The sequence below is a fragment of the Electrona antarctica genome, assembly GCF_951216825.1.
Source record: "Electrona antarctica genome assembly, chromosome: 11".
Classification (NCBI taxonomy): Eukaryota; Metazoa; Chordata; class Actinopteri; order Myctophiformes; family Myctophidae; genus Electrona; species Electrona antarctica.
This window is the reverse complement of record NC_136792.1, coordinates 34,436,919-34,459,315: the sequence shown is the minus strand read 5'-3', so window position 1 is coordinate 34,459,315 and position 22,397 is coordinate 34,436,919. Positions and strand designations below refer to the sequence as shown.

Sequence of the window (22,397 nt, the reverse complement as noted above, 5' to 3'; positions counted from 1 at the left end):
ACAGAGTTTCTGAGAATTGTTTGTGTAAATATCATGTCTAATAATCTGTTGCTGTTCACTGGAGTGCACCCGTTGGCCCACCACACCAAATCTCACTTAACCCATTTTGGGGGCGGGAACCCCTTTTGGTGTTTTAAACATTATGTTATAATTTAGCTATTGAAAAATAGCTGATCTACAAGCTCATAGCGCGCCACCGAGTGGCGCGCTACGAGCTTGTAGGTCTGCTATTTTTTTTAAATCGTGAAAATATTTATTTCAGAAAACTGGAGGATTTAGAAGATTTTTTTTAAATTTCGAGGTCAGGCCTAAATGGGTTAAATACCCTGTATATTGGCAGAATATATCGGCAGAAACCTCTTATCTCCATTTTCTTTGGTAAATGAATTCCCTACTTTGGGGAAGATCTGCAAGTTGGAAACATGGTGCGAGGCCTTGTGATCTTGTGGGTCTGATACTTTTGCTTCTTTTTGAATTTGTATTCTGAAAGGTAACAGTTTTGGACATATGAGGTTTCCACCTGACAATGTGACAATATGAGAATATTTGGGCGGAAATGAGGAATTCTGACTACTGTAAATTGGATGTGTGCCACTTTAACCTATGGATTGTACAGTATGTAGCATCATGCAGTGTATTCATGCAGTATGAATGCTGTATGTAGCATCATGCAGTGTATTCCATGCGTAATAAGAGATTGGCTTTTTTGGGTGAAGGGATTTGGTGTAGAGGGAAGAAAGTATAGACCCCGGGGCATACTATAAGTATTTGTAGAGTTTAAGTGGTTTTTATTTAGGCCCATTTCTATGAATGTGTTGCTGTTCACTGCAATGCACCCACGCACCCACAATCACATTCAATGTAGCCACGCACCCACAATCACATTCAATGTAGCCACGCTACCCAGGCTTTTATTTTCGTTCTCATTTGGCTACATCAATGCACTGCAAATTGAATGCAATTTAAAGGGAAAAAGAACAATGTCAGCATTATGTGTGTGTTTACATTTGGTCAGCGCCGTGGATAGGAGAATGAGATCACCACAGGGTTGAGAGCCTGTTCAGCTCAAAGGATTACCACCCGGCTTTTTTAATGTCACCTACACCCTTCATCTTCTCTGTCCATCCTCCGAGTCATCTCGAGTGCTGCAGTGTGAATATCACAGCTGGGCAGCCATTGTCGCCAATAGGAGGGCAGGGTTCAAAAAGACAGGAATGCTCCTAATTACATCGCCCTCCACTCCTTTTCTATTCTTTTCTGTCTGTGCTATCCCTGTCCGTGCCTGTGCCTGTGTGTGTGTGTGTGTGTGTGTGTGTGTGTGTGTGTGTGTGTGTGTGTGTGTGTGTGTGTGTGCGTGTGCGTGTGCGTGTGTGTGCTCGCGGGAGCGGAGGGCCCCCAGCACTTCAGGCTACAGTGAGCATGTGAGGAAATGACATACTGTGACAAGAGAGTGATATTAAGAGGCGAGAGTCTCTCTAGAGTGTGTGTGCACGTGCGCGTGGCTGCAGTGGGGTATAGAGGCTGGACATTCCAACTAGGGAGGGTGGGAGGGAGGGGAACAGGATGGACAGAACTGTGTGGGATGTGGCTGTGAGGGGTGTGTGGAGATCAAGGGCTGTGTAAAGGGAATGTGTCATGAAGATTAGGGGGGGGTGTTCCCCTAATAGCTTTTCTTCACTCCTCTCTGCCCTCTGCTTGGCTGGCTGTGGTGGTGGCATGTAGGACACTGGGGTGTACCTGTTGTTGTAACGTAGCGCATGCAGGACACTAGGGTGTACCTGTTGTTGTAACGTAGCGCATGCAGGACACTGGGGTGTACCTGTTGTTGTAACGTAGCGCATGCAGGACACTGGGGTGTACCTGTTGTAACGTAGCGCATGCAGGACACTGGGGTGTACCTGTTGTTGTAACGTAGCGCATGCAGGACACTGGGGTGTACCTGTTGTAACGTAGCGCATGCAGGACACTGGGGTGTACCTGTTGTTGTAACGTACTGCATGCAGGACACTGGGGTGTACCTGTTGTTGTAACGTAGCGCATGCAGGACACTGGGGTGTACCTGTTGTTGTAACGTAGCGCATGCAGGACACTGGGGTGTACCTGTTGTTGTAACGTACTGCATGCAGTCCACTGGGGTGTACCTGTTGTTGTAACGTAGCGCATGCAGGACACTGGGGTGTACCTGTTGTTGTAACGTAGCGCATGCAGGACACTGGGGTGTACCTGTTGTTGTAACGTACTGCATGCAGGACACTGGGGTGTACCTGTTGTTGTAACGTAGCGCATGCAGGACACTGGGGTGTACCTGTTGTTGTAACGTAGCGCATGCAGGACACTGGGGTGTACCTGTTGTTGTAACGTACTGCATGCAGTCCACTGGGGTGTACCTGTTGTTGTAACGTACTGCATGCAGTCCACTGGGGTGTACCTGTTGTTGTAACGTAGCGCATGCAGGACACTGGGGTGTACCTGTTGTTGTAACGTAGCGCATGCAGGACACTGGGGTGTACCTGTTGTTGTAACGTACTGCATGCAGGACACTGGGGTGTACCTGTTGTTGTAACGTAGCGCATGCAGGACACTGGGGTGTACCTGTTGTTGTAACGTAGCGCATGCAGGACACTGGGCTGTACCTGTTGTTGTAACGTAGCGCATGCAGGACACTGGGGTGTACCTGTTGTTGTAACGTACTGCATGCAGGACACTGGGGTGTACCTGTTGTTGTAACGTACTGCATGCAGGACACTGGGGTGTACCTGTTGTTGTAACGTAGCGCATGCAGGACACTGGGGTGTACCTGTTGTTGTAACGTAGCGCATGCAGGACACTGGGGTGTACCTGTTGTTGTAACGTAGCGCATGCAGGACACTGGGGTGTACCTGTTGTTGTAACGTAGCGCATGCAGGACACTGGGGTGTACCTGTTGTTGTAACGTAGCGCATGCAGGACACTGGGGTGTACCTGTTGTTGTAACGTAGCGCATGCAGGACACTGGGCTGTACCTGTTGTTGTAACGTAGCGCATGCAGGACACTGGGGTGTACCTGTTGTTGTAACGTACTGCATGCAGGACACTGGGGTGTACCTGTTGTTGTAACGTACTGCATGCAGGACACTGGGGTGTACCTGTTGTTGTAACGTAGCGCATGCAGGACACTGGGGTGTACCTGTTGTTGTAACGTACTGCATGCAGGACACTGGGGTGTACCTGTTGTTGTAACGTAGCGCATGCAGCGCTTCCCACTGAGCCTCTTCTGCATCAGGCTGAGCACACATGATCACGCTATGTTGTAAATGTTTTGGAAGCAGAAAAATATAAAAATATATTAAATATGTCGGTGATTTCTTTGCATATTTAAGTTATTTGTCATATCTGCCCTGTGCAATTTTATTTGTGATTACAAAGCCTTAAAGGCAAATACAAATTGTAATGTTCCAATGTTCAATGCAAAAAACACAATTAAATAGTTAATCGCAATTATCTGTGTGACAATTAATCGTTAACTTAAATGTGTAATCGTGATTCGTGACAGCCCTAGTGATGCTGCCCTAGTGATGCTGCCCTAGTGATGCTGCGCAGCATCACTAAAATTCAGTAGGCTGCATTCTGCGCCGATCACGGCTACTGTTTTTACAGCAGTCTACTATGTGTCTACTGGAGCATTGGATGCTCTCACTGCACAAAAAACATGGAATATGGATGTGTATATTACAGGAAACTCCCGTTAAACTTTCCAACAAACTCCGGTAAACTCCCGAATTGTACCACCACACCTGTATATCACCGTATATTACTGTATATGCCTGCTAAACTTGAGGTTTACGGGCAAATCTAGTGCCCATAATTGCCCGTTAACTCCTCTTTTCACGCAGTGTGATTAAACGTGATTTTGTCCATTTCAATTCTAAATGGGTTGGTTACAGAGTTGGTGAAGAGTAAGAAAAATAAAAAGTACTGTTGTGTCCCTTTGTAGTACAGCAATACAATGCAAAAAAGAGAAACAAGAATAATAATACAGAGAAACGGTATATACAGACGTAAAAACAAATAAAGTAGCCCATTACAGTCAGTGAGTCCAGTCAGTCCATTACAGTCAGTGCTTTATAAAGTGTCTCATATTATCTCGTCATAACACCACACAACAATAATTATCAGTGCACAGCAATGTCAATCAGGAAAATAAATTCTATTCGGTCAGTGCAAAAGCATGGAAATTGATTGAAGTGCATCACAGTGAAAGACAGCACAAAAACCCGTCCTAGGAATGTCATTAGAGGTCTGAGTCTTTGAAACATAATTTGTTCCAGGTTATGTTACGATGTTTAGTTATGATGGAAGGAATGAAATGGTCTGATATGATATGATATAGTGGAACATGAAGGTATTGTGTGTGTGTTGTCTGAACAGACGAAGGGGAGCCCCAGAGCAGCACCGGGAGGGGGTGAAGGAACACCATGGATGTTGGGCTGGGGGTGGTCCTGTCCGCCGTGCTGTGGCTCAGTCAGACCCTGCTCATCAGCTGCTCAGGTGAGACCCCCGTGTGCCACCACTGATTTCACTCATTTGGACTCTATTGTCGCACATGCATGTCGCACACAGCAAAAGAAAATGACAATGTGTAAGCTCAGCTCACAACCTGTCGCAGCGAGACACGCTGTGGGGAGCTTGTAGATCAGCTTACTGTATTTGTTATTTTAAGTTTGAAGCATGTTTTGAAGTGGTCATACTAGCATAGGTTAAATAATGTTTTGAGAATTGATCACACTAGCAATAATATGTAATACATGGTCAGACAAAACCCTAATAGTCTCTCATATTTCATAAAAGCAAAGGGACAAGCCTTGATCTGCAAAGGGCTGGCTGTATGCAGAGCAACAGGAACATAGGCTTAGACCGATAATACCTAAACATTATAATTCTACATATTGTGTTAATCGTGTGGGTGGCTTTCACAAATCACAGATTAGAACTTGGCCTGAAGAGACTATTTTAGCATTAATCCATGCATGCCATGTACCCAATATTACCTTTTATTTGATACCTGCTGGAACACCTGAAATGTATACATCTGACATTTAAAACCTATATACTCATGACTTTACGCAAATCCAGCTCATGTGGAATTAGGATGTTTTTGATCATTAATGTGAAAGTAGTTGTTTTGTTCATCATTGATTGGAATGACAAAGTCAGACGGAGACATAAGTTGGAGTTAGGTCGTTTGAACGACAGTTTGAGGATCCAACGGAGTTAGGCGTTTTAGTCAGAACCACTTTTTATTGGTCCAATATTTGTCAAACCCACACGGAAAGGGTGTTCAATAGCTATTTTTAGATTTATAAAAAAAAAAAATTGAATTGAATTATTGAATTAATAATGGAGATGGTTGGTTTCTGCCCAATAGTGACCGTCTTTTCCCCCCAGCAGCTCAATATCCCACGTTCCGCTCGGAGCCCACCTCGGTGGTGCAGGTGCGGGGCTCCGCGGTGCGCCTGCGCTGCTCTGTGAACCCTGCTACGGCCGCCGTATCGTGGCGCTTCCGGGGCCTGCCTCTGGAGCTGGCTGGTCCGCCCGGCCTGGAGCTCAGCCGCGCCTCTCTCACCATCCACTCTCTGCAGCACGACCACGAGGGCGTCTACCAATGCGTGGCTCGCCTGGACCACGGACCCGCCATCGCCAGTCGACATGTACGCGTGGTCATAGCAGGTGGGTACTGTACAAGGCTGTGGAGTCGTGTGATGGCCTGTGTGGAGTGTGGAGTGGATGCAGCGGCAGCCCTCTGCTTTCACACTCACAGTCACAGCGTCTCTGTCGGATGGAAACCTTATACGTCCAAAACAGTTACTTATCAGGATTCAAATTCGAAAGCATCAAAAGTAGCAGATCGTCAAGCTCGTAACGCGCCACGTTTCGAGCTTGTGGATCTGCTGCTCTTGATGCTTTTGTGTGAAACTGTAGTGTGATGAAATGGGGCATTCGTTTACCAAAAATATGGAGACAAGATGTTTCTGCCCGACAGCAACGATATGAAATACAATGTGCACAGACACAGACACATGTTTCCACATGCATTTTACTCTCATGTCAATCCGCCTCCATACCGTGTGTGCACAAATCTACCAAAATGTCACGCTTCGCGTGAAATGGGACACGCGCAGACACACGCTCATGGTGAAACGCTCCGACATCCCGCTTCAAAGCACTTCGGCGGCGAGAGGAAGTGGCTTTGCGGATCGGAAAAGGCCACTTCTGGAGTGTAAAGCACTCAACGAGGAGTTCCCCCCGGCCTCGGCTGCCCGCAGAAACAGTGTGAGGAAGGAAGCAGTGAGAGCTCTTTAACTCTGGTCCGCGTCCAACGGCCTTCCACGCCGGTATCCTTAATGAGCCTCGGGGGCTTCCTGTGTGGCACAATATGTTCCCGTCGGGACCCGGTTTGCTAAACAAAGCCATCTAACTCCCAATGCCATCCAGCTTCTTATGGCATCCGTTCTCAGCTCAGATCTGCTCGGTTTCAGTCGAGATAAAAACCATTTATTGCAATGGTGTTGCATTGTGTTTGGGGAGGTGATACTCCATAACAATCTGCACAAGCATGACCCATTCTGTGGTCATGATCCCCCCATGAAGCAGAGCTTAAAGAGACACTGTAATTACAATATTACATGGACACAATAGACATGTTACTTGTCAGGATTCAAATTCAAAAGTAGCTAAATATAAGCTCAAAACGCACCACTTCGTGCTGCCTATTAGGTAGTAGGGCCGTTAATGTACGAAAAAACTATAGAATATATACAGTATAGAGATAAGAGGTTTCTGACAAACAGCAATGATATACAATAGATGTATGAGACTGCATTGGATGACATGCTGACATACAGTACGGTTGTGAAAGCTAAAGCAAGGGGGGTAATGAATGTGTGTGTATGGGGCGGACGCATGCTGCACGCGGATGTGTGAGTCCAGCTTCAATTCAGTACACAGAAGACGAGCTGCGTTGTGGCGGTAGAATACTTCACCAGCTGTTCAAAACTACATTTTTAATGTGAATCAGAATGGCATGTTCTAAGTTCGCTAGTTCTAAGTTCACTAAGGTAGCTCCAGAGGGGATCCTATTTGTAAGCCGTGCGTCCCGCGACCAGCATCCCCCTATGCACGTGCGCTTCATGGGGGCACGGACCTTAGTGTTATTAAAAAATGATTTGTGGACCTTCACGATTTGTTATTCAGGACCCCTGACATAAAGAGTGTGAATGTCCACCTGCTTAACTAGGTGCATATTGACCCATTAAAATTGTGGCTGTATGCACAGATATACTTCATATAATGTAGTGTTTGCAACATGAAGATATCCACCTTTCACTGCTGTCTCTCTGTCTCTGTCTCTTTTCCTATAGAAATATCTGAATATGAGGAGAGTCGCAGGCGTTCCCTGGCGGTGCAGGAGGGCAGTGCTGTCGTGATCGAGTGTCCTCTGCCCCACAGCGTTCCTCCAGCGCTGCCCAGACTCAGGGTACGAGGAGAGCGGCTAGAAGCCTCCACAGGTATTATTTTAATAACCCTGCACAGAATAATAATTATTATTATTATTGTTTTATGATGGACGGCAAGTTTCTCGAGATGCAATAAGGTTCATTCATCTTTTATTACCATTAACTTAACACAACACAAATTTACAATACAAAACTAACAATACTATCATAAAGATAGTTAACTTGCCCTCATGGCAGTACTTATTTTGCGTTATTAATAATACATTATTTATAATAATAAATACTAATAAATTGTCAGCTCTTTGACGTAAAGTGGAAGTATGGTTACAGAATATAGAACATAAAATAGAGGATAGAATTTAACGTCTCTGTCGGGTGTTCAAAACTGTTACTTTTCAGAATTCAAATAAAAAAAAACTATTTTGAGCTAGCAAAGCTGCTAGTTTTGATTAAGCAGGGCATCACATTTATGAAAAAACACAAAAAATATGGAGATAAGAGGTTTTTGCCCAACATCAACATCAATGCCTGCAACGGTGTCGCGCAAAAGTATCGAGGACATACTTTGTGATCTTGAAGATATATTTTCCTTTTACAAGCGACAATATCAGACATACGGTGTTGATTGCAGTCAGTGATCACATCCTTTCCTTGTCTTTCCAGGTGACTATTTAGTTCTTCCATCGGGGAACCTTCAGATCGTCTCCGTTTCCGCGCAGCACCAGGGCATGTATAAATGTGGCGCCTACAACCCTGTTACCGGGGAGACGCGTACACAGTCTCATGGTACGAAGCTGTCAGTGAAACGTAAGTCTGCATTTTTTCTAACACAACTTAAATTGAAATGGAACGTCGAGGAATAGATTTACTTTCAGATACAATTTCTCAACATGTGAGTGTGTGTGTGTGTGTGTGTGTGTGTGTGTGTGTGTGTGTGCTTAAAAGCGTGTGTGATTAAAAGTAAATAAAATAAATAAATAAAAATTATATTACGTATTAAGTACAGTATTTTGTATTCTCCTCTTTACTCTCAACCGCAGTGTGCACAGCAAGAGATTAGTTATTTTAAACATCCCATTCATGGAGATTTGTTAGTTTTTATCGCATTCCTAAGCCAATAATTTGACGACTGGCGGAGTCTCCTACTGACCGATGACCCGGTCATCAAATTATTGGCTTAACAACCACATCTCCATGAATTCAAGGATTCATGGGGTGTGTAGTGATAGAAAATAAGTCACATTCTCTTAATAGTTAAATGAACACCCAAGTCCATTCCATTGTTTACAGACTCTGAAGCTGGGTCTCCGGTGCGGATAGCGTACCCCGCCACCCCACAGACAATAACAGCGGAACCGTCGCAGCCGCTCATCTTGGAGTGTGTTGTGACCGGCAGTCCGGCGCCGGCGGCCCATTGGCTGAAGGACGGAAAGGAGGTGGCGGCAGGACACGGCCACCTGCAGACACACGGCAACAACCTGGCCCTCGCTTCGCTGAAGAGGAGCGACGAAGGAAGTTACCAATGCATTGTCAAGACGGAGAGCGGAGTCATCGTCAGCGCCAACTATACTGTGAATGTGCAAGGTATGTGCGGGAGGTGAACTCGAAGAAAACAAGCACTCTTCGTCGTACTGAGCTGGGAGAAACCACCCCCCCCCCCCCCGTTACTGACCCCCCCCCCCCCCACAAAAAAAAACACTCTAGTCTATAGCAATGATTTCTATTCTCTGAGCTGTTACTGGAGAAACAAGTCTATAGCAATGACTACTATCAGTAGATAGTAGTAGATATATATATACAGCTTTAACCTTTTTCGTTTGAATAAAAAAAACATCACTTATCACCACGGTTGCCATGTCTCGTCTTGTCCCTCACAGAGCCCGCGTCCATTGTGACGGGTCTGAGCGACCAAAGCGTCTCTCTGGGCTACTCCGCAAGCTTTACCTGCACCTCCAGAGGTAACCCCGCCCCCAACATCACCTGGCTCTTCAATGCTCACCCCGTCGCCCCCTCGCACCGCTTCCACATCTCGGGATCGTCGCTCTCCATCGCAGACGTGACGTTCCGGGACGAGGGCGTGTACCAGTGCTTGCTGGACAATGGGATTGGCTCAGTGCAGTCATCTGGCATGCTCAGCGTCCAGTCACGTAAGTAACTGCAAAGGTACACGCTTTTTGTTCTGTTTTTCAGGGGGGGGGGTTTGTTTGGTCAATAAGCCAATTGACAGGGAAACTCCCCCCTGTCAGGTGTAAAGGAGCGACTTGGACACTCAGGCATGAAGGAAGCATGAGTTCAAGTCCGTTGCTCTCCCCATGTCCCCCATATATGGGGACTAGGTTGGCGGAGGGTGTGTAGAGCCCACAGGATCACATTAGATAATTGACACAGGGGTGAAAAATGGGTTACAAAATCGTGGGATAAAAAAAAAATTATAAAAAAAAAGAATAAGCCAATTGAAGGGGCCCGAAAACCCAGGCTGATGTTGTAGTTCGTTTTCCAGTTCAGGTTAAAAACTACAGTAGATAAAAAAATAAATAAAAAAAAACATGGCAGACTAAGAAACACAGCTGCACCAAACAACATGAATAATGAGTGTGTTTCATTCATATACAGTATGTGCCAATATGCAAGCATGATGGACAGTATTCACCTAAACCCAACCCAAACCCATTGGTAATTGGATTAGCTGCAGCTGTGTTGCTTACATCAGTGTGTACTATAAGGCCAGTCTTATGCAGACTGCCATGCTTTTATGCTGCTGTAGTTTTTAAGTCCTAACGGCTCACCTGACGGTGAGGAGCCCCAACAGGGAGGACACAGCGCCTCCCTCCTACCCCTCCCGCCAGCCTGTAGGAGTTCCCGCGGTGGCATTCAACTCCCCTCCCCCGAACGCGATCAGTTGTGTCCATATAGACACTGTGCAAGCGGGATCAACTGTACCGTGGTCGCGTGGTGGGATTCGAACCCCTACATTCAGCGGGTCCCATCCTTAGTTGAGGCGATAACATGGCATCTTTATCTGCAACTTTATCTGATTCCCCAAAGGGTGCTTGAAATGGGAAATATTGAGAATCACGCACTTACTGTTACAGTTTGCTGCTGTTGAGGTAGCTATATTGACTGTGTTACAAATGGTTAAAGGCGGGGTGACATGGTTAATTTGGGCATTTTATTTTGAAGTTTCAGCTTGAAACGCTGGCTCTGAAGTTTATGAACCAAGCGTTGCATCCCTTCAGGCGATGGGACGGTAGCTATGCTAGAAGCAGGACTTTAGAGCAGGACGCATGGAGTTTGTTTACAAGTCAGATAGTCGGCCAGCTGTGCCAGTTTACTGCTATGTGGCTTATTTCTACCCTATAATGTTTTCAGATACATATTTTAGCGCGATGATTAAGTTTAAACCGAGTAATACACTGTCTGGATGTCATCTTGAATGAGATTAAAAACGGAGTTTGTAATCAAAACCAGCTGTGTTTGGCTGACGATGCAGCAATGGGAATCGAAAACGGGTGAGCTTCATTTTTATTGGCTTTTATTGATGTGGGCCTCGACACGTCATCAAGCAGCACGTTTTCGTTTTCAGGAAGTAATTAAAATTTGACTTTTATGGACTTTTTATATAAAAATGCACAAAAATGAAAATGTTCCCATTTTTTTGGCATCCATTGTTAGGTATGCCCATATGATGACACATGGTCACTTTTAGACATGTGGTCTAAAATCGCATTTTTCATTTCACTGGGTCTTTAAGGTCTAGTATTGAGCCTGGAAGCTGCCGTCTGCAGTGCAGTGCAGGGAGGCTTGGCTTGGATCTGTTCTTTTTTTCTTTCCCCTTCTTGTTGTGAGCAGTGCCGGTGGGGAGCTAGAGTTTAGAGTGCTGCTAGTAGGTTCCGAGGCTGCCCTCCTCCCTGCGCCCGGGGGGCTGAGCTCGAGCGTGAGAGTGAGCTTTGTGCACGCCGTCAGGGATAAGCCCCCAGTCGCTGGAATGTAAAGGAGTTACCGTGGAGGGTTATGACGGGGTCCAGACCACCCGGCTGTCAACATCATACACAACTGCCTTTTATTTATTAACTCATCGTCTCCCCCCCAACCTCTCTCTCTCTCTCTCTCTCTCTCTCTCTCTCTATATCTCTCTTTTCCTCAACTCCAGCAGACCAGCCCCCCGCCCATTCCTCAGCTAGCTCCCCATTTCTCAGCCAGGCCCCCTCATTCTTACAAAATGATGAATACCGGTACAGATATAGGGAGTTCAAATCAGCAAGGAAAAAAAAGAAGAAGAATAATGTATTATTTTGCGAGGTGGTTGAGTTTGCGCTCGTTGCGGGGCGTGTTTGTTTATCCGCAAAAATGAGAGCGTTAGACGTGAACCTGATAAGAGAGGATATTTCCACCATGATAAGGTCAGCTTGCGTCGGGTCTCATCCGTCTCCCAGGCACCATGGTAAACCTCTGCTCAGGGAGATAGAAACGTCGTTTATAAATGGTGCATTTTATACAGCGCCTTTATCCAAACTAAAGCGTTTCACAATGTGCATAACATTCACCCATTCTCTCATACACACACACACACACACACACACACACACACACACACACACACACACACACACACACACACACACACACACACACACACACACACACACACACACACACACACACACACACGGCAGAGAAAACCATGCAAGGCACCAACCTTTTCATCGGGAGCAATTAGAGGTTAATTGTCTTGCTCAAGGACAGGGGATCGAACTAGGAACCTTCCGCTCTACGTCCTGAGCCATTGCTGCACTATACTGCCGTTTATCAAAGGGTAGCGTCTAAAACAGTGAAATTATAAATTAATTTAGGCCATTTAGGACTAAGGCCGATTCTAAAAATGCCTTCTAAATACTAGAAAATGTCTAATATTTATTCTAATATTTATTTTTGCTATATACTGTACATAGCAACAATAACCCCAAAAGGGGTTTCCATCCTGAATGGGTTAAAATTATTATTATGTTTTGAATTATATACAGTCTAAAAAAGCTATTGTTTTATCTTTAATTGCTTAATAATTACTATTACTTCAATAATATCATCCAGTCAGGCAAGAATGCCCTCAGTCAGTGTAACCGCAAGTCACCTGACCGAGCAGCAGTGAGCCATTTACAATTTAGGCATTTAGCAGACGCTCTTAATCCAGAGCGATTTACAGTAAGCAAGAACACATGGCAATACATCAAATACATAAAAATAGTCATCAAGAATCATAAGGAAGCTAAGAACCTAGCATCTGCCTAACAGTAGAAAATCTGTACATTAAAGCTATGAGTATACACTATAAAGTGCTATGTATACATTAAATGCTATCTAAATTTCATAAGTTTAGCGTTTGCATATACGCGTAACTTTGTACGGTTGTCGAGGCTAGTGCAAGTGCAAGTGCTGAGGTGGGTTTTCAGACTACGGCGGAAGATTGGGAGTGAGTCTGCAGTTCTGACTGATATTCGAAGTTCATTCCATAGTGTTGGAGCCAAAGGGAGAAGAGTCTGGGATGTGTGGAACATTGTCCCGGCTGCTTTAGTGAATGTTCTGCCATCCTCCCTGTGTTGGCTGATCTGAGCGTGCGGCAGGGTTTGTACGGTCCGATCAGACTTTGAAGATATGAGTGCCATACCTTTGGTTGCTTTGAAGGTCAGCATCAGAGTCTTGTACTCTGTGCGGGCAGCGACTGGGAGCCAAAATACAAGTGGAGAAAGGTTGACCACTTTAACCCCAAATGGGACAGATCATTTTAACTTGTGTTATTCTACCACAGCAACCCTTTACCACTGTGTTTGATTTAAAGATGAAGTGTCGTGATGTTTCCCCCCTAAAACATGATCATCAGGTTCTACTATGATTATGTTCCGTGTTTACTCAGCCACTAGATAACTTTAACTGTTCTCATTGTATTTAAGATATTCGATAGGAAAACATATATATTATGCCAGTTTTAGCTACAATGGCCACACATTTCCCATGCAAGCTGCTAGCCAATAGCCACTTTCCTCTGCTCTGCTGCAACTCTGTCTGATCAGCACAGCATGGGTAGATGGCCTATTCCAACCAATCAGATTGGTCTGACGGAACTACCTGTTGTGTCAGTTTCTCAAGGTCTGGGTATCCCTGGTCTAAAACACGCTCCCTGCCACACTGTAAAACACCATCTGATTATCCCGTGTACTGCGGGAAAGAGGAGATCGACTGACACGCCTCGCCAGTAGCTAGCCTGTCATCCTCCTCGTCACACTCGTACCTCTCACCCGAAGACGACACATGAGGCCATCGGCTGCTCAGCGAGGTCACACAGTAGCCTACTCACGTGGTGCATGTGTGCTACTCCGAAACCCAAACTGCAAAAAGCACGTGCCCCATCGCTGCGTTTGACCCGTGACACAGCATTGATGAGTGCAAGCCGTCCCAGTCTATAGGGCGGGACCGCAGGTACCAGCCACCATGCCGTCTACGTGGTGGTGGGCACCGCGCACGCTGTGTCAACGCATCGCCGCCCACCCTGGCCTCGTTCCAGGATGCCCCCCACCCCCCCTGCGTTCACGTGTGCCATGTGCTGCAGAGCCAAGTTCCTGCAGGACTTTCATTCCAGCCGAACGCTCCACCAGCACACTTCTCTAATTAACCACTTAAGCACTTAAACCCTCTATTCTTAGTAAAACGGACTACACCAAATCTCTTTGCCAAAAAATAGCTCATAACTTGTAGCTTGCAGATCGGCCTTTATTTGTTTTCTCTGAAATTCATTGAGGGCAGGACCCCCCAATCAAAGGAGATTACAAAAAAGATAACACAACAGGATCAAAACGAGGTTATGTACTGTAAAAGCAAGCAAAGAGTATTAAAGTATAAAAAAAACAATTAAAAACATGACAGACGCTAGGGTTCAAGTGGTTAACCGTTTCCACGCCATTGCCATGGATCTAGGTCAATTGAAGCCTATTATTTAATACTACGCTTACCGCCATTGCCATTGATCAATGGCAATTGCGCTTTTATAGTGCTTTCGTTCGATCAAGCCATAATGCTACTTGCATTAGCATCGGGTAGCTACCTGTTGTTGTCATGACAATGGATCGCCCATCTTAGATCGTCCTCGCCATAATAATCCATTCTATGTTTCTTTCAATCGCCTGTATCTCCTATTCCTTGTCCCAGATGGCATTTTTGGTCAACGTTTCTTTGATGGCACAGAGCCGACGCTGTGGAGGCCTCCAGTGCCCCGGCATAGATCCATCTTGTAAACAACAGTTGAACGAGACCTGTTAAACTTACTAGGATATGTCTACTTCCGGAAGTCTGGAAATGTGGCTTTTCAAAATAAGAGCTCAACTGGGAAAAATGCTGGCGTGAATTAGATCCTAATTTTTCAATAAATGCTAGCGGGCTAAGTGTTAACAGAGATTCAAGGAAACCAGAATTAAAGAATGAAAGCAGCTGCTGTGTTTGTTTGACAGATGAAGAACATGCATCAAGCTCCATGACAGGGAAGGGAATTGAACCAGCAACCCTGGCCCGCTTCACCATGTTGCTGGCAGAACGCCAGGAGCCTCTTCATTTAACCCTGTCAGCACTTTAAAAAACATTCAGGACTTTCCCAAGTGTGTAGGCAGTCCCTGCACAATAAAGCACGTTGAACACAGAAGCGAGGCCTTTTGCAATATATGGGAGGAATGAAACGCTATTGTGATATTTCAGTTAAATATTACGAGAGTTGCATCATATTTAACTCATTGGTTTGCATAATATTTGTATATAATTATATTCATGTTATGCTATCATTACAATCGTTAGTGTTTTGAAGTGAGGGGTGCTCTTATCATCTCATTCTGGCCAGTCACAATTTGCGTCCTCACTTTGGGGGGACACTTGCAATACCCTCGCGGCCCGCCATGGTGGCCCCCGGGCCACTGGTTGAGAAGCAGTGAGGTACTAGTAGTGGACATAGTGGCGGGGTCTAATTCTCTCTCCGGTATTTTAATGGTCAGTGTGTGGAATGCGTGGCAGCTGGCAGCAGGCCCGGGATCAGTGTCTAGTGTTACCAGCTCCGGGCCTGTTTGTTTTGTAAAGTGAACCGGTGTGCGGTGTTGCACACCGAAAGAAACGCCTCCCGAAAGACGAGTCGGGGAGAGGGGCGCAGCCCCCCTGCGGCCTGCCTCTCCGCCCCTACTCCCAACTCCTCTTTCAACTTGTTTACGTTGTAATATTCAATTATGCTGCCGCTTTCTTTTTCCTCTCTTTTTTTCCCCCTCCTTTCAGAGTTTAGCAGTCCTGGTGTACGCGCAGTCGCGCACACACATGTTTTGTATTACTATACTTGTGGGGACGTTGAATGTTATGGATGCCATTTTTACAGTTGTTTGCTATTTTTAACCCTAACGCCCAGAAGCTGAAAATAGACGATCTTCAAGCTCATAATGCGCCGTGAAGCTACAGTAATGTCAAATTTTCAGTGCACAGCACCAGAACGTAACTAAGTATAAATCTGGCATAATTCCATCTCCAACTCATAAACCTAACCTCTAAATGTGTAATCCTAGCCTGAACCCCATCCTGGTTATTTTCCCAATTGTAAGCCTAACCTTAAAACAACCATTTGTGGGATCAGGAAATTCTTTCTCATAAAGTCTATTTCACATTTTGCCCTACTTGTGGGGACATTTGGCCCTCGCAAGTATAGTAAGTACGCACACACACACACACACACACACACACACACACACACACACACACACACACACACACACACACACACACACACACACACACACAGGCCATGTCCTCTGAGCGTCTGTGGAAGAAAAAGAGAAGAAGGAAAGAAAAAATCCATCCCCAGGTCTCTGCCAAACCGGTGTCAGCCGTAATAACGCTCCTGGCTCGCATAATTTCCCCAGGTGCACCGCCGTAGTCCTTAATGAAAAACACAAACAAAGCCTGATTATGTACCGCTGCGGGAAGCCAGCCCTTTTTCTTGTTATTTTATGGAGATCGAAAAGTCTCGTTCCCCGAAATCTAAAACTTTCCAGTGCTTCCGGCCATGGCTGGGCCAGGGGCCTCCCCGCCCGGGGCCAACGTAGTCCCACCTCTGCTAGTCTCTGCTAGACACCCAGGTACACACTCACGTCTTTGACATCAGTGGTTCTCAAACTTTTTTGTGTCGAGCAGCGGACCCCCATCTGAAAATAGTTTGTGCCAGAGACCCCAGAAGAGAAGATTTGTGTATGCAACATTTCTCAAAATGGCAGATACACAAGCTCGCAGCGTATTTTTTTCCCCTTAACGGGTTGGCCTTGAGTTTGGCCTTGAGGTTGGTGAGGCGCATCACGGTCAGTGTGTGTGACCTCGCTGAGCAGACGATGGCCTCACGTGTCAACAAGAACCCCTTCTGAGTTGGCAAGTTATCGCCTCTTTACAAATCATGCACTGTACTTTTCAATAGCGTGCTCGTTAGGCTGGCTAATGTTAGCGGGTGATCTAGCTCCATAATGTCAACAGACTGGCTGCAAGTGCGCGCGTGAACTTCACTTTCACCCAGGCCAAAGGAAGTGAAAATGTCAATGATGGGGGCGTGATTTCCTAAATTTGCTGTTGTAAAAGGCATATACATCGTTCGGGACTAGTTTAAATTTTCTTTGTCGTATGATGGTGTCGTGCATCAAAAATTGCCAGTCTGCAAGCTTGCAACGTGCTGCCGTGCATTGCGTTGTGAGCTTGTACAATAGATGTTTTTAGCTATTTTTGTATGTGGCTAAACACCTGATTATAGCGGGAACAATTAAGGTTCAGTACTTGCGCAGGTTCGAATCCGAGGCGAGGCTCTTTGCTGCATGTCCTTCCTTACCATTTCCTGTCTCTCTCCACTATTGCTATCAAATGAAGCGTTTTCTTTTTTTCTTTTTCTTTTTTAAACCTCCTGATGTCGTGTTGCTTCACAGAGTCTCACCTGGACTCCACCTCCGGTGGCGTGCTGCTGGAGGCGTCGCCCTCGCTCCACCCCATGCAGAGCGACGAAGGCGAGGAGCTGCTCATACCCGAGGAGGAGGGGCTCGGGGGGGAGGCGATCACTCTGCCCGCCGACAGGAGTGGCGAGCGGCCGACACCGGAGGCGCCCATCATCACCAGCCCGCCTCAGACCCACAAGCCTGACATCTATGACCTGGAGTGGAGGGCAGGCCGCGACGGCGGAAGCCCAATCAATGCCTACTTTGTCAAATACCGCAAGGTGAGTTGGGAGCAGTGTTTTTTCACTGAGGAAAACTAAATGAAAACAAAATAAAAACTAAGCTATGATGAATAAATCTAAGACTGAATATATTGACAATTTCATCCAACAATTAAAAACTAGACTAAAATGTTAGGGAGGGACTAATGGAGAAGAGATCCAGTAGAACTAAAACACAAGTCATTTCATGTTTGGTTGCGCTCTGAAAATAACAGATCTACAAGCTCACAACGTGTCGTGGAATTTTATTCAAAAGACTATAACAGAACTACATGACTTGTTGGGAGGGAACATTACTAATAATATATGATGAATAATATAAAGCACCTAAAGAAAAGCATTTCAGTCCCTTTGATCCTCGAAGCACCAGCCGACTTTGTAAACTTTGTCTGCACCTCCATTGAGGTGCAGACAAAGCTGATTTTCTTTTTTCGCTTAATATAAAGCACCTTTCGTACTGGAACTCAGATCTCTGGCTAAATCTAGCAAATTGTGTACAAAACAATCTGTGTACAGAACTTACTTCCTATTTTGCTGATATTTTTGTGCACATCAAATCGTACTGTGTGAATCATGCTGATCTGTGTCTTGACATTGAAGATTAAGAAGGAGTAAATGCTTCTCCTATTTCCATACATCCCATCCATTGTCTAATAATCCACTGTGTACACCCAAACCAACTGCTAACTCTGTCATGATCTCATTAGCCATATGTTGTTGAGCTCTTTCTTTACTAGTGACTTTTCTGTATTCGCAGTTTCGCACTACAGTATATTCAATATCTTTGCTAAAATAGCCAATCTGTGAGCTTGTAGATCTGATATTTCATGCGAAGGTTTCCCCCACAATACGGATCCTGGGGTTTAAGTGGTTAAAGTTGTGAAGGTTGGCCCATGTTGGCTGGACGGGTTGAGGGGTCGGGCATTTCCTCGTTAAAGAGCCTGTGTTTTCTTCGCTAATAAGCTCAGTTTGACCATAAAAGTGCACCACTACTATTTAAGAGTGCGTTGGCAGCGGCATTCGGAGTCTTGTCAGACCTGGAAAATGTGACATGGAATCCTCATGGGGCACTGGCTAGCCTTGGCTGTTCCCGCTTGTTCTTTTACGCTTGGACAGAGCTGGAGTTTCTGGACAATGGACTCACACATGATTTTTATTTTTCTCTGCCCTGTTGTTGGCTGTTGGTGTGTTTGTTGCGGCTGTGGTTACACGGTGCGTGCGTTTGCGTGTCTGCATTTCTGTCGGTCCGTCTGTTTGCATGGCCTGTTTGCTTGCCTTTGTATGCTTGCGTCTGTCTGTCTGTCTGTCTGTCTGTCTGTCTGTCTGTCTGTCTGTCTGTCTGTCTGTCTGTCTGTCTGTCTGTCTGTCTGTCTGTCTGTCTGTCTGTCTGTCTGTCTGTCTGTCTGTCTGTCTGTGTGTGTGTGTGTGTGTGTGTGTGTGTGTGTGTGTGTGTGTGTGTGTGTGTGTGTGTGTGCGCGTGTGCGTGTGCGTGTGCCAGGTGGATGAGATGGGAGCGGTGGTGGGGAGCTGGTCCACGGTTCGAGTCCCCGGCAGCGAGAAGACTCTCCGCCTGTCCGAGCTGGAGTCGTCCAGCCTGTACGAGGTTCTGATGGTGGCACGCAACGCGGCGGGGGAGGGCCAGCCCGCCATGCTCACCTTCCGCACCGGCAAAGGTCAGGAAACGCATCCTCAGTGTTCATGTGAAAGTGCTCTAATCCAGGAGTGGGCAACGTTGACGATGGAGAGGGACACTATATTTCCACACTCACTCCAGAGAGCCACTATATTTCCACACTCACTCCAGAGAACCACATTGCATATTACTGTCGTAGCAAAAATTGCCAATTGAGCTTGTAGATCAGCTATTTGAATTTAAATTCTGAATAATGTTTTGCTATTTTTGAGTTGGAATCTTGAAAAGTAACATTTAATTAATTTAAAATGCATTTAGTTTAAGTTATGTTAACTTTATGAACGAAATACAAATACAGACGTCTCCGTGTCTCCCCAGCTCTAGTAAACATAAAATACATTTGGGTCACCAATTTCATCCAATCAGGTGAGAGAAGTCAGAGAACCGATTGCAATTGCATTTGTTGATCCTGTATTGTGTATGAGTTCCCTGTCCCTGATTGGATGAAATTGACATTCCAACCTGAAAATGTATTTTCTGTTTATTAGAGAGACGGGGAGACTCCTGTTACAGAACAAACTCCCTATGTCAATGAATTTCAGTCAGAATATAGAGCTATGTAACACTTATTTTACAAAAACAATAATCAGTTACACCCCCTTTAACCACGAGAGTGTGAATGGAACATTTGTACACTCATAGTTAACAATCCTCATGCTTGGCAGCAAAGTGCTATTATATGTGTTAATAAAGTGTTGTGATTGTGACCTTATTCAGCGATTCAGTATTTAGTCCATTTTAACCACGCTCAGCGGTATAGTAACATTTTGCAAAGGTCCAAAGTATCCAACCTTCTAACCGCTGGAAGGTTCGGCTCTCATTCCAGCCGAAGCAGAGCTCCAAACTCTAGACGTGGTTCTGGAGGGTTGGCCGAGGCACCGGGAACAATGTGGAAATCCAAGCTAAAATTATAATTTAGTCAACATTTAGTATGAACTGCCCAGGATGGAAGTTCCGTCTTTTGAAGCCAACCTATTAAGACCCGAAGTCGATTGTACAAATGCCTTCTAAATAGAGGTGCTCTGAGGTTCCCCCATAAGGGGAACATTTTAATATTTCCCAAATTATTATATGTCAAAACCCACTTCAAAACTGTTCCTGTGTGTGTGGGGAGGAAAGGCAGAATGTTTAGGCTGTTGTTGATCTAAAATAGTTGAAATCATAATACACAATGCAGTTATTTTAACTTGTTTCCTCTACCCTGATTCAGAGAAAATCGTCCCGGTCAATAAGAAGCCCTCCAAGCCTCCAGTGGTCTCCATGCCCCCCCAAGCACCAGAAGACAAGACCCCCACACACTTTGGAGTGGTGATCCACGACAGAGGTAGGCACTGAGAGTCAGAAGTTTAATATAAATATTTATTACACCTGCTGCGCTGCTTGAATGTTATGCCGTATCCAACATCACAGCCATGTAAACAAACACACAATGTCACTTACAACTAGCAACAACGTTGCTCTCAAGAATGTTTTTGAAAACATTTGAAGCGAGAAATAGACGATGCAATAACCGAAAATGTATACTATTTGATCAACACAATTACTTTCAGTAAGAAAGGAAATACTTCATTTCGGGCAAGTTATTTTCGGGCAAGTTATTTTTGGGCAAGTTCTTTTTTCTACAATGATGTGACGTTGCCATGTGGCTTTGTGCTGAAACTGCAGCTACCACAGAGGGTGGAGCGGCACTCCCTCGTCTCTCCCACAGTAAGTAGCTGCAGTCAGAGTGCCTCCTCTCTCTCTCTCTCTGATGCTGCGTTCACACTGGCAGCTACAAAGATACAGGCTACCATTTATTTTCAATGGAAGCCAGCGACATGTCATGAAGATACAAAGACCCATCTGACGTCTGAGCTGCTACAAAATGTAGTTTAGTTTAGTTCATTTAGGATCCCCATTAGTTGTTACACCTGGCAACAGCTATTCTCCCTGGGGTCCTCACAGAATAATAAACATACAAAAAGAAGAAAAATACGGTTAGTGCATTCACTCTAGATTATATTACATTACATAATACATTACATGGTATATTGACAGTTATTTCTCCATATTTATAAGAAAATCCTCCCCCTTAACCATATTAATGCCAGGAACGTGGAATTCCGTTTAATTCTCCACCCCCACCTGTGCCAGAACGTAAAAATGTATCACCCGCCCATGTATCAGGGAAAGTGTTCATTTCTGTGATGCATACTGTTAGAGAGTTCCAGAAAGTCATTGCTCTGTACATGACTGTATTCTTCATTGCATCAGTTCTTGGCTTAGGCGCTGTAAATCGACCAATCGCAACATGTCTGGTATTATGTGTGTCTACTGGTATACAAATCCAGCCAGACTAGCAGCTAATCTCTGCTCCACCAACAGCCATGACAGCTTCTGATGATTAACAGTGTATTGGATCTAATTTTGCAGTTAAGGGCAAGGCGAGCTGCCTTTTTCTGGGCTATTTGCAATTTACGCTGGTCCTTTTTTAGCTGCATTGGACCACACAACTGGACAGTAGTCAAGGTGAGATACTGTATCACTAGTGCCTGGATAATCTGGATAAATCTGTAATGGCTACAAAGCTACACGAAACTTGAGGTGGTTTCAACTTCATCTAAAAAGCTACAACTATATTGTGTGTAGCTTTGTATCTTTTGTATCTGCCAGTGTGAGAGCAGCATCACATTCACTCACTCAGTCGCTGTTATGGTCACGTCTCGCTTCTGAATGTGTTCTTATCATTTGCTCTAGGTGTGTTAGCTCAGAAGCTCGTTAAAGTGGGCAAGTGCAGAGCCTCCGCGACCATTTTGGTTGACAAAGATAACAGCCCAGAGTTTGGAAATACTTGATGCTACTGAACTGTTTTGTATAGAACTGATTACAATTTGGTTACAATTTGGAATAGAAACGAGGCAGCGAGGCTTCCCCCCTCGGCTTCCCCCCTCGGCTTCCCCCCTCGGCTTCC

The 22,397-nt window shown here is 45.3% G+C and overlaps 1 protein-coding gene across 5 annotated transcripts in view; it reads left to right on the top strand.

The window, feature by feature from the left end:
• Positions 1-22,397, top strand: part of cdon (cell adhesion associated, oncogene regulated) — a 58,721-nt gene that overhangs the window by 22,098 nt on the left and 14,226 nt on the right. For 2 of the 5 annotated variants that reach the window (XM_079515070.1, XM_079515069.1), the window contains exons 2-10: positions 4,408-4,527; positions 5,428-5,706; positions 7,398-7,544; positions 8,157-8,300; positions 8,784-9,077; positions 9,371-9,640; positions 17,468-17,754; positions 19,253-19,427; positions 20,658-20,771. In XM_079515070.1, the coding sequence (XP_079371196.1) occupies positions 4,455-4,527; positions 5,428-5,706; positions 7,398-7,544; positions 8,157-8,300; positions 8,784-9,077; positions 9,371-9,640; positions 17,468-17,754; positions 19,253-19,427; positions 20,658-20,771 (1,783 nt within the window). In that variant the 5' untranslated portion in view covers positions 4,408-4,454. Of the gene's footprint in view, positions 1-4,407; positions 4,528-5,424; positions 5,707-7,397; positions 7,545-8,156; positions 8,301-8,783; positions 9,078-9,370; positions 9,641-17,467; positions 17,755-19,252; positions 19,428-20,657; positions 20,772-21,112; positions 21,155-22,397 lie in introns of all 5 variants that reach the window. The other 3 variants (XM_079515068.1, XM_079515067.1, XM_079515066.1) reach the window with 2 other exon arrangements.